The sequence below is a fragment of the Trachemys scripta genome, chromosome 3, assembly GCF_013100865.1.
Source record: "Trachemys scripta elegans isolate TJP31775 chromosome 3, CAS_Tse_1.0, whole genome shotgun sequence".
NCBI classification, from domain to species: domain Eukaryota; kingdom Metazoa; phylum Chordata; order Testudines; family Emydidae; genus Trachemys; species Trachemys scripta.
In genome coordinates, this window is record NC_048300.1 from 123,445,309 (window position 1) to 123,458,486 (window position 13,178).

General features: G+C 42.4%; 1 protein-coding gene across 1 annotated transcript in view; it reads left to right on the top strand.

Annotated features, from left to right (window-relative positions):
* Positions 1 to 911: 911 nt before the first annotated feature.
* The window catches only part of SNX3 (sorting nexin 3), a 30,343-nt gene continuing 18,076 nt past the window's right edge, over positions 912 to 13,178 (top strand). The window contains exon 1 of the mRNA XM_034765921.1: positions 912 to 1,217. Coding sequence (XP_034621812.1) covers positions 1,056 to 1,217 — 162 coding nt within the window. The 5' untranslated portion in view covers positions 912 to 1,055. The remainder of the gene's footprint in view (positions 1,218 to 13,178) is intronic.

Here is a 13,178-nt window from a genome sequence, read left to right on the forward strand (position 1 = left end):
GTGATCCTGGCAAGTACAGGCCCGTAAGCCTGTAACAGGTTTAAAACAAATAAAAGGAAGTATTTCTTCACACAACGCACAGTCAGCCTGTGGAATTACTTGCCAGAGTCTGTTGTGAAGGCCAAGACTATAACAGGGTTCAAAAAAGAACTAGATAAATTCATGGAGGATAGGTCCATCAATGGCTATTAGCCAGAATGGGCAGGGATGGTGTCCCTAGCTTCTGTTTGCCTGACACTGGGAATGAGCGACAGGGGATGATGATTACCTCTTTTGTTCATTCCCTCTGGGGCATGTGTCATTGGCCACTTTGGAAAACAGGATACAGGGACAGATGGACCTTTAGTCTGACCCAGTATGGCTGTTTCTATGTTGGGCCCCTGCCCTAAGAGCTGGTGGGACATGCTGGCTGCTTCTGGGAGCCGCATAAAGCTGGTTGCTGTAGCCAACTGGACTTCTAGCGGCCTGGTCAGCAGTGCTTACCAGAGCCATCTTGGTCCCTTTTCAACCCAGCATTCCAGTCCAAAACTGGGCGCCTGGCAACCCTACCTATAAATGAAAAAGGAGAAGTGAATGAGGAGCCTGCAACTCCCCCTTTCCCACAAATGCAGAGACTATGAACTCAGTCCTAGGGCTAGTGAAGTTCCTATCAGTTTCCCCATAAGTATTATTGGGCCTCAACTACTGATCTGGGCCTGCCCCCCTGCCCCCCTTGCTTTTCATTTCCTTCTGCGAACGCGCCTATGAAGATAATTTTTTCAGAGTCTTGCCTGTTGCGCCCTTTCCCGGTGCAGCATGGGAGTTGTAGTTTTCTCATCCCTTTCTGTGCTAGCTCTGAGCGAGTTCGGCGGCAGCGAAAGGACTACAAGTCCCGGGATTCCCCGCGCGAGCGGTGGGCGCATCCGCTCGTGCCGGGCGGCGGGCGGGTCGCTGCGCGTAGCTCGGGAGTCAGCTGTTTGCCGGAGAATAAGAGGGCGAGAGGGGAGTGGGGTTGGCTCGCTAAGTCCCTGCTGTCTACGAGGAGGGGCGGGGACCCGGCGCGGGCGGGCAGGGAAATGGCCGAAACCATCGCGGACACCAGGCGGCTCATGAGCAAACCGCAGAACCTGAACGACGCCTACGGGCCGCCCAGCAACTTCCTCGAGATCGACGTGAGCAACCCGCAGACCGTGGGGGTCGGCCGGGGCCGCTTCACCACCTACGAGATCAGGGTCAAGGTGAGGGGAGGATGGTCACCGGGGGCTGCTAACGGGCGGGGTGGGGGGGCGGTTGCTGCCGCCCAGTGACCCCCCCCCGGGTTGCGTCTCCCCTCCCCCGCTGTGTGCGTGGGGTAACGTCTTCTCTGCCCCCTCCCACTCTAGGCTGGACCTTGTCCCCATCCCTTCGGGGCTGTAACCGTGACACGGCTGGGCTGAGGTCGGACTCCACCCCCGCGCGCCGTGCTGGGGCTGCGGATCCCCCGCGGTAGCGCCGTGTCTCATTCACCATCTTGCGGCTGGGAGGGCCCGTGCTGGCGGGCGGGCCTAGGGCCCGGCTACGAGCCCTGTGTGAGCAGCTGAGGTGATGCTGCCTAGATTGGCGCATCAGACCGCCGCTGTTACACTGGGTTCGCACCAGGTGTTAAACCTCCGCCTAGCTCGTAGTGTAAACATGTCATAAGGGGAAACCTGAATCTTCCTTCCCTCCCACCCCACCTTTTGTGGGGGTCGCACTGAGAGACCAGAGTGGGGCTTGGATCCAGTGTGAGCCACTCTGCCCTATAGGACGAGGGGAAAGTTTGATGATGGCCTTCGTATGGTTTAGCTTATCTAACTCTCCTGCTAACTGGTGTGCACTGCAGAGGGGTCTCATTTGTGCTAGTGACAAGTTTGCAGTGGTGTTGTAGCTGTGGTGGTCCTGGGATGTGTGAGAGACCAGGTGGGGGAGGTAATATCTTTTATTGGACCAATTTCTGTTGGTGAGAGAGACAGGCTTTTGAGCTTACCTAGAGCTCTTCTTCAGCTCTGTGTAGCTCTAATGCTTGTATTTCTCATACACAGAAGTTAGTCCAGTAAACAGTATTACTTCACCCACCTTGTCTCTTTAGTGAGATGTTAAGTTCACTTTAAGGAAGATATGCAAAACATAAAATTACAGTTTAAAAAAAAAAAAACCTAGCTTGTCATATATGTCTGGGTGTCGACAGTTTGTCAGGCTACTGAAACTGGAGCTCAGGCCTTCAGTAATCTTCTTGGCTAACATGCATACAGATGTCTGGTAGGTGTGTATTTGCCAGGGATGATGGTAATGACTGAATATATTTTATTGGTGTAATGGGGTTCAGCTAATAGGAAAAAAGCATGAGAACTTCTCTTAGATTATAAGCTATTCCTGAGAAGTGTATTAGAGCTGTGTGGTAATGGATCCCATCCTTATGCAGAGCAAAGGAGTTAACTTTTTTTGGGGGGGGAGGGGGGGTCTGTTGAGCTGGATACAGGCTTATTGATGGAAATAAAATACTGTAAAAACTGCAACTGGTGTTTTGCTCTCGACTAAGACAATGAAGAGACAATTTACAAATAAAAAATGTGCTGTCTTGTAAAGTGTTAATGTATGTGGGTGCTCTAGTAAATGGAGCAGTTGAATTGCCCAGTAGCAACATAATGCTAATATCAAACTGAAATATCTTACCAAACCAAATGTCTAAAAGTGTCTATGCTTGTACTATCAAAATAATGGGCTGAAGTAAACTTGCATGAAGTAATGTTCCTAATCTTCTGAATTAATTCTTAACAAACCCCAGTCAGAAATATGCTAACTGAAAATGGTGTCCACCTTGACATATGAGCAAAATATTGAATCTTGAACTTAAATTGCAATTTAAGTTCATCTTGAATGGTGTGTATAAAACCAGGTGGGGAGAAGTAGAATTTGACACTTCAGTTACCTAGTGTATATTCTGCATGTCTACTACACTCTAAATTGGATTTTAAAGGTACTGGAGCCTAAATTCTGAAATGCCTATGAGTTTGGATGCATCTTCTATGGAATACCCTCCTCACTCCCTTTGATTCAGAACTATTATCTTAAAACATCGGTCTCACTTGACTTGGATTAACTAACATAGACACCTGTAAAATCCTGGCCCCAGTGAAGTTGATGGGAGGTGGATTTTGCCTACAATATTGATGTAGTGCAAGATGTGTGGTGTGTGTGTGTGTGGTTTTTTTTTTTTTAAAGTACTAGCTGGATGCCTAAAATTATTTACAGGAAGTGGGGAAGGGGGGTGGTCATGGAATGGGTCCCACCAGCAAGGGACAGTGTTCTCCTAAACCCAGCATTCTGCCAGGTTTGGTGGAGAGGGAAAGGGTGAATGCTAGGATTTTTACTGGAGTGTTGTCGTGAGACTGTTTTGGGGCTCAGTTGCTCATAACTCTTTTTGAGTAGTAAATGGCTAGTATGTGTTATGTGGGGCTCTACCCCTTCTAGATGCTGGATGGTAAAAGGAGCCTTGTCTAGTCCCTCCCTTCCATAGCCTCTTGTCTACTGTTGGGGAGGTAGAGGAATAAACTTGTGCTACTGTACTTCTCCCCTCCCCACCTTGGGGTGGGAGAGAAATCCTCTCTTGTGAATAACTCCAGGTTGCTGCTTGAAGCTGTTCTTGATGCTTCACTACTACCCACAGGGTTATAATTAGTAGAAATGAAACTAACGATTTCTCTCAATTTTACTCTGCTGCTGTTTGGGTAAGCAGCAATGGTGGTACTGGAGCTGCCAGGCTCTAGACACAGGAAGATAACATTGTCAACCTTGCAAGTGTTAAATGCATGTAAACTTTAGTCTCTAAGGTGCCCCAAGGACTCCCAGTTGTTTTTGCTGATACAGATTAACACTGCTACCACTCTGAAACCTATCTTCACAAACAATGACTAGAAACTTTAACTTTAAATGATAGCTTGAATTATGCAGAAGCTGATGGCTTAATTCTCCATACACGTACAAGAGAGCTTGCTGCCAGTCAGCACAGGAGACCTGATATAGTAGGTTTTTTATGAATTTTTACAGCTTATCTACAGTAGGCCACTCTTAGAGTTTGGAATCCAAGGTTAAAATTACTCCTAAACAACTACACTTTATCTGAGAGCTTGGACGCTTTGGTTGGTAGTGTTTGATATGACTACTTGTGTAGAATCAAGTTTTGAGTTCACAGCCTGTCCGCCTCTTGTTTTAAAATGCTTCTCACTTAACTAGCTAAAAAGTTGGTGGCTGAATTTCAGTTGGAAGGATCAAGTTATTTCTAGCAAGCTTAAACTTCTGATACCTAAAAGCCACTATGTGTTAATGACTCCACTTGCCAATATTAACTTCAAGTGTTTCTTAAAGCATAGAATAAATTCTTCCGGCACCTACAAATTAAAGAACTGTTTCTGCAAACACTTCTCAGCTAACAGTTTTATTTGTAAGTTCTCATTCATGCTTTTTTGTGACTACACAGAACTCTATAGTAGTCTTACTGTCTATCAGCTTTCCACTTTTAACATTTCAATTGCTCTGACTGTGACATCAGCAGGTGAATAAGTGGTAGAATTTCATATTTGTTCTATTCTTGCAGCACTTCAATTCCCACCCCCCCTCCTGCGAAATCCAGACAGGAAAATAATAGTGACTATACTTGAACATGTCTTTAATGGGTGTGCTGATAGGATGTATACAGCTAGGTGAGCACTTTAGCTTTGAATTTGTGAATGCTTAACCAATGGCTCAGGATGTTTCTTCATAAGCTGTGTGGTTCAGACTCCTGTTGAACAGTACCATTTGATGTTGAGTAAAATATTTAAAAGGGCATAGGTCCCGTTGTCAATTGACTTAGGCACTTAAGGTGGATAATAATCTATGCTTCAAAAAAAGTACAGTTTTTTTTTTTTAAGAAAAATAAACCTAATGGAAATTGACCACCTATGATATGGTCTAAACTTACTGAGACAATGATTCAGCTTCCAGTATTTCAGTTTTTGCAAATGACTTAGGCAAGAAGAGTTTACATTGTAGATTTAATGCCAGGAGGATTAAATTTGTTGGTATATGTGATATGCATATTTGAACAATATTTGTGGGGCTCTGCAGTAGGAAATATAGTATTGCAATGTTACTGCATTCTTTCATAACTAAGGGCTGGTCTACACGGGGAGGGGGAGAGGATATCGATCCAAGATGCGCACCTTCAGCTATGCGAATAGCGTAGCTGAAGTCGAAATATCTTGGATCGGATTACCTGGGGTCCAGACGGTGCGGAATCGACGGCCGCGGCTCCCCCGTCGACTGTGCTACTGCCGCTCGCTCTGGTGGAGTTTCGGAGTTGACGGTGAGCGGGTTCGGGGATTGATATATTGCGTCTTAACGAGATGCGATATATCGATCCTAGATAAATCTATCACTACCTGCCATATTGGCGGGTAGCAAAGATGTACCCTAAGCAGTGAATATGTAGTGTTGTCTAACCTTTATACGTTCTCTGCAAGGCGTGTATCTTAGAGAAATAAAGAACTCAGCTGTGCTTCCTGTTGTAGTTTTCTTGTACAAGAAAAGTTCCATGCTAGAAGCATGTTGGCTTTAATTCTAGTTAAGTTCCTCCTTTTAGTGTGTGTTGGAGGGGAGAGGGCACAAGAGAAAGCAGAAACATTAACATGATCAGCTGTAGTGGTGTTGTGTTTTACCCTTTATAGGCTTTTCAAAAACACTGATTAGAAGAGGAACAACAAATTTGGTGCTTTTTTTTAAATTGTATGTGACTTCCTTTTGTTTCCTATCTTCTATAGCTTTTTACTTAGTTGAAAGTTTTACAACTTTACTTACAATAAAACTACATTCACAACTCTCTCCTAGACTTGCTAGAAACATACTGTTGAAAGGCAAGTGCAGAATTGAAAATATAATATAGGATACTAGCTTAGGAGAAATAATTAGAATTTCAACTTCTGAAAGGGGAAGAGATTTATGAACTAGCAACTCGTTTCAGGACAATGGGAAGCAGACAAAATATGCCCATCTGTTCATTTCTGAATGATTTGAGTATGAAGTCTTCATTAGGAAAATATATCTAAATTATTACGTGCATTAAAAATCAGGATATTGCAGTGTTGTCTCCACATTCTGAATCATATAAAATCCAGGAATTCCAAACCTTTCGTTTTGCATTTCTTCAATGCTCCTGCTATCTGCTCCATCATTATATTGATTCTGAACACTTTGATTTGGTTTACACAAATTAATGCCGGTCTTAATGGTGTTTTGTGTTCATATAAATACTTCTACTTTGTATGTAAAATGCAGTTTTCTACTCCTAATGTTTTGTGCCATACTGATTAGAACTTAGTAAAATTAATCATTGTTACATTTGCTAGGGCAAGTAGGCATGTGATACCAGAATATTTCATATACCTCCTTGTTTTAGATGGCTTGCCAAAAACATTCTTGTCAGCTTGAACTTCATACTGTCATATTTATCTTTCCCAAAACTCAGAGCATCAAATAGAAAATAAGGAAGCCATGTAATATATCAGCTGTCCTAGCTAGGATGCAGCAGTATCATGATGCGGGGAGGGAAATGTCATGGATACATGATTTTCCTGTTTGTCCATGTCTTGTCTGTGTCCATGATTTTAACACCCTCACCTTGCAGGGGCAGCTCCCATCCTATGGGGCTGGAGCTGGCTCACCACTCTGGGCATTGCCACCTGGCACATGGGTTCACGGCACTGTTCACACAAATTCAGCCTAGCCATCCCCCAGCCAGGCCTACTTTGAGTGAGTGGTGCCGCAACCATTTGTGCCAGGTCACAATGGCCAGAATAGTGAGCCAGGCCCAGCCTCATGGGATGGGAGACACAGGAGCTGCCCCAAGGGGTGAGTATGGGGGCAGGCTCGCTCTCCATATCCTTCCCCTTTCTTCTCCCCCCCCACCCCCAAGTCCCAGTGTGTCATTTGTCATTTTTATCAAAAACCCATAACTGTTACTAAATTTACTATCTGGGGTAGCCGTGTTAGTCTGTATCCACAAAAACAATGAGGAGTCTGGTGGCACCTTAGACTAACAGATTTATTTGGGCATAAGCTTTCGTGGGTAAAAACATCACTTCTTCGGATGCATCGAGAGAAGTGAGGTTTTACCAACAAAAGCTTATGCCCAAATAAATCTGTTAGTCTTAAAGGTGCCACCAGACTCCTTGTTGTTTTTCTAAATTTACTGGGGGGGGGAGGAGAGGAGGTGTTTGTAATCTTTATTTTATTCTTTTGTCAGGACAAATCTGCACCCCCTACTCAGCCTTATGAAAACTTGACTTGATATTGTCAACTCTTTTTATTTTAAGGAAAATAAAACTTAATTGTAAAGGAAGCAGTTTCTCTGAACTAAGTGACCATTGTAGCATCATCAGAGAGCCCTATAATTGCAAGAAGTAACTTTGTGCCTCTGCTGTCTAGCTATTTTAAAGACTTGCAATGATTACAACTCCTTGATATCAATCTTTGGGAGTTCCTCACACAACAATTTAGACACAAAGTGCCTGTAAGACAATCCTAACTGCACAATGGAAAATAAGTCTAGCATGGGAGAATATTCAAATGGCATAACTGGTACTTCCATCTCTGTGCCCTCTCTGCTGTAGAGATGAAGGTCCAACATAACCTGGAATGTGTAGTTACAAGGTAGAGCAGTAGAGAGCAGCCCTGGGGCTGGTCTAAACTATGTTGGTGACAAAGATGATGGAAAAACTGGCTCCAGGATTAAGGAACTGTAAACAACTAACTCCTTTTTGGGTCTCCAGCTGTACCCAGCACTTAAGCCCTAAGTGAACAACCTACTGGAAAATATACCAAATTAGTGCCAAAGCATTCATTCCATAGCTGATACAAAAGTAGGCAAAATCCCAGGATAGTTATGAAATAACAAACTGATTATCACTTTACTCTAGAGTGATCAATTTATGTTCAAGTCAGTCAGTTGGCTGGCTAAGATGGTTTTTCTAATTACATGGATGTGAAGGGAATCTCTTAGAATTTTTTAAAAAACTAAGCATTTATGAATACCAAGTAACTTTTTTACACTAATATAGTTTCCCTAACTCCAGTTAGCTGAACATTTCATACACTCAGATTCCTATGTTTGTAGGCTCATCTTGAATGCAGTAAAGGCATATGAAAACTTCTGGCCTGTCTGACTGGTATAAAATATTGTAGTAGTTCATAACCTGCAACCAAGCACTCTAGCTTTATATTTAACAGCAATGGACAGCTGTGTGAAATCATATTTTGTTTGATCATTATTGAGAATAAAGCATGTCTTGATTTAGACTGCTGGAGATGCAAAACTGCTGCTCCATTGTGACATAAGGGATGATGGTGTCCTTTCAGTCTTTGGGTCTCCTGAAAGCTCTTGCTATCTCAATTTATATTTGCCTTGTGCAATCGTGCATTGGTGACAATCTTGTATTTTAGAGGGAAAACAAACTTAGAATGAGGCGATAAGATCAAATGTAGAGGTTAATGGACTGAATTCTTCCCTCAGATGTTTGACTGACTTACACCAGAAAAATAGAGTAGTGTTTGGTCCTCTTTCACTGCACACAATGGTGCTGCCAAAACATACCAAACTATATACAAATAGCTGCTATAAAAGCTTGCTGTTTTAAAACTTGGGGAGCTGATGTAAGCAAAGAACAAACTATATATTATACCAATCTAGTTCATATTTTAGATACTCAAGTCTTCTCTTCTGAAGTTAGTGTTGCTAACTCTCTTGCTTATGTGGAATAGAGGCAGCTTGTGGGGGGAGACTTCAATCCGTGTGTGTTGGATATGTAGAATGACTTCTTGGTTTGGTGTGTCATGTGGAACTATGCTATAGAAGCGATGTAGCTTATACACTTTTGATACTCATCCGGGCTGGGGAAAAACTTCCAGAAGCTAAACCCACTTGCTATAGGCTTGTACAGAATGCTTATCGGTCAGAGGGAAGTGCTAGGACCTCTAAGAGGACTATCCCTTCCACCTTCTAGGTGGGCTTCCATTTCAGCTTCTGGGGAGAAGGTATCTGATAAAATGAAATCACCTGTGAGAACAGTTTGCCTCCTCTTAGCACCGGCCACCCTAGAGTTCTACTCTACTTCACTGAGCCTCCTTTTTGACCTCTATGAATGTCCGTGCCTGGCTCTGCTACTGCTGATAACTTTATTTAGGAACAGCAGAGTGAAACTGACAATTCTTAGCAGAATACGCTCTCAACAGTGGGGTTTTTTTTCCCATACCCCAAGCAAGAAAGTTGCAGCGCTGTAAAGCGCCAGTGTAGACATTGCTGGGAGCCACACCCCTTGTGGGCGTGGGCTTTTTTAGAGCGCTAGGAGAGCTGTCTCTCAGCACTCTGCTGCGACTGCACAAGCCACGTTAAAGCGCTGCTGCAGCAGCACTTTAGTGTTGCCGGTGTAGACTAGCCCTAAGTTAGTGTTCTGTTGGTGTGTTAAAGCTCTGAGCAGCACCATGAGCACTGAAGTAATCTACAGTCTTAAAGACAACAGTGCATTTGTAAGGCTTACTCTGTAATCAGGTGGACTAGAAGCTTATTTTAAGGGTGTCTCAATTCTGCAGAAATTGATAGTAAGTAGCTTAACTCATCAATGGCAAGTTGAAAACTTATCCTGAAAAGCAGGCGTTGTTTTTTCGGGCCCTAGTCCAATGTGCCATAGCTTGAAGTATGAAACTAAATAGTAATAACATTAGTGGGTGTATCCACAGAATATATTCTTATGAAGTTGAACTCCATATTTGAACTTAAAGCAAAATGCTTTCAATATAGGAATGTCTTTGTAAGACTACAGTACTGTAGAAAAGGTCTTGTCAGACTTATCGCTTCTCTTTATATCCCATTAAGTGGCAACCAGGGGAAGAAGGGGATTGTGCGATGCAGGTGTATATGTAACACTAGTTCAGAATGTTCAGAGCAAGAGAAAGTGTTCCAAAAAGTATTAAATTGTCTTGCATGGCCTTACTGGACTTGTATCTAATTGTATTTTGGAATCCAAATGCAAGACTTTCTTTTCCGGGGAGTATATTGTATAAGGTAACTCAAGTGTAAGGGCAGGTCTAAACATCTTGGACAGTGGAAAAACTCCTGGATTTTGAGTAACAATAATCTACTCTTGAGATTTTTCCAGGGAGACCTTTTTACTGTAGCTTCTGAATTTGATTTAATAACTTGCTAGTTTTTGCCTTCCTACTTCAGAACTTTGGTAATGTCAAAATAATCACTAGATGTTTGCCATAACAATGAATGGGCTATATGTTAAAGCCCTCAATTCTCCAGAACAGGGGTCGGCAACCTTTCAGAAGTGGTGTTCCAAGTTTTCATTCATTCACTCTAATTTAAGGCTTTGTGTGCCAGTAATACATTTGAACATTCTTAGAAGGTCTTTCTAGAAGTCTATAATATATAAACTAAATTATTGTAAAGTAAATAAGGTTTTTAAAATGTTAAGAAAGCTTCATTTAAAATTAAATAAAACGCTGAGCCCCTGGACTAGTGGCCAGGACCCAGGCAGTGTGAGTGCTACTGAAAATCAGCTCGCATGCCGCCTTCAGCCCCCATGCCATAGATTGCCTACCCCTGCTCCAGAAGTTGACTGGCAGAAGGTAATAGAGGATCACGACTCCAGGCCTGAATGTTACTGCTTTACAGTGTGTCAGAGCTCCCCTGGGATGACCCACCTTTTATGGGGGATGATGGGAGGCTCTTTTCGTTGCTGAAGAAAATGTGTGGTTTTTTTTTGTTTGTTTTTTTGTTTTTTTTTTTTTACAGGTCTGAATTCAAAGTGATTCAATTGTAATTTTTCCATAAAACTCAAACTTCTTGAAAGTTAATTGCGTATAAGCTTATGCCATGAAAAGTGAACTAAATCCATTTTTATGAAGACCTACCATAGCTTACTTCAAAAGACCACATCCAAAGAGGTGCTATGGCAACAAGGCAGCTCAGTGCTCCTGGCTGTTAAGAGGAGAGTATGTGGTCGGGGACAAGTACTGCAATGTTTTTTGAGTTCTACTTGCAGATAACTTTTATTTTTGACTAAAATTTAACAGTAATTTTGCATTTCCTTCAGTATCTAACTCATGCAATTGTGGGGGTGAGTTGTCAGAGCATGCAGAATGACTTAGATGGAATGTCAACTTCAGCTTTCCTTCCTCTCTGAAGTAACCCAAACAATATAAGGATTGTCTTGATGTCTTTTGCACAAATGTTTTCAAAATGCATACTTGTAGTAGGAACAAGGGTGGCTGCTGTGGAAGGGCTTCTTCAGATCAATTGAGTACTTATTTTAAACACTTTCTAAAAAGCATCTAAAGCTTGATTACTTTTACTTCTATTTACAGGCTAAATTATTAATCCTCTAAATTCAACTTCTACCTGATTTACCATATGTATAATCTTGGTTAGTTCATTGGTTTGTTTTTGTTTTTTTAAGCCTGAAGGGGATTAGACCATATTCAAGGGCAACAGTTGGCTAAATTTCAGTTCAATGATCAGCCTTTCTAAATTAGTATTCAGCTTTTCATTTGCATAACATAAGTTCTTCTCGTTTAAAAAAGTGCTTAAATCCTAGCCAGGGCATAGCTGATTACCCAGGGCGACTTTTTACAACCAAGCTAATTGCATCTTGAAAAATCAGGCTTCTAGTATTGTCGTCTCATAACCAAGAGCCAGTTCTGAGATGTGCAGGAGACCTGGAACTCTCATTGAACTTGAAGTTGCAGGTACTTGGAACTCTGTAAGAGTTGGCCCATAAGTCACTGGTTAGTGCACATGCCACTATGTAGCCTTTTTGAGAGGGGAAATTGATTGTTCAAAGTACACAAACCTGTCTTTGGCCTAAACTAACATAATCAGATTCCATAGCTATACTCTTCCTACCTGCGCTATGCTGCTAGGGAAACGTTTCTTAGCAGAATTAATCTAATATATTAGAGAACAGTATATTTTAGTAAATTCCATTTGACTGTAAGCCAGCAGAATGGAGCAGAGCAATGCAACAGGAGAGGGGAGTTATAGCTGACACACAATGGATTGGAATGGGAGAGACCACTGAAGTGCTAACAATGGCAAATCTGACAAATTAAACCCCTTGTTGAGTGAGTGAAACTAAATGATGATAGCTGGTAGCTACTCTTGGTTATAATGAATTTATTCCCCTTGAAGTTCTGGTGTACTGGCTCAACCATATCAAACATCAGATTTTGTTTGTGGTACAAATATAATTTACTGGCTCTCCATAAAGACTTCTTGCAACAAAAATGTAAGCACTCTTCATACTTATGGTGAAACAAAATACAGCAGGTATGACTTACTGCATATTACACCTTTTAGGCTTGGCTTCGGATTTTGTAGCCCTTCCATTGTGCGTAAGTGGCTTATTCATTCTGCAGTTCTCTAAAGTAATATTTATTTGTATTCCAAATGCTCCAATTGGAACTAGACCTCCAGTGTTCTGGATACACAAAACAGTCCTTGACCTGAAGAGTTTACTCCAAATACAGGGTAGATGAAGGGTTTGGGAAGGAATGCAGTTTGGTTAATTTAGGTATCTAACTTGTTTTTGGTCCTTTGTACATTAGCAAAGGACAAAGGTGGGAGGGGGTGAATCAATAGGAGTGAAGGATATAGAAGGTAGGGGGGAGCTAGAATTCAGCAGGGCTGTGAGTGGATGTTCATACCAATTTGATTAGCAAGTAGGAAAATCCTCAGGTAATTTAGGAACTTTTTTGCCTCTGTTTCAAAGGTGCCTCCACATTTTGCCCCATCATGTCTTAGCTTCCAGCTCCTACTAAGAGAGTGGGGAGTCCTTGTGCCCTGAGGTCAAACTCCACCTCTGGAGCAACATGGGCTAGAGGGAGGGAGTGTGGGCTACAAGGAGCTGGTTATGAAAGATCTCCAAAGGCCAAAAATGCTTCAGATTCACATGGATGCAAGTTGAAATGCTATTGGTGATTGTTTCTTTAATGGAACTTGTTCCATGAGTTGAAATATAAATTCTTACCATTACTGCTCTTCTAAGGGGGGGGAGGCGCCGACAAAGCATTGGTTTGAACAGTCGTATCCTGTGTAGGCTACAATAGTCATCTGATGGTGTCTTTGTCAAAGTAGATGGACCCAACCG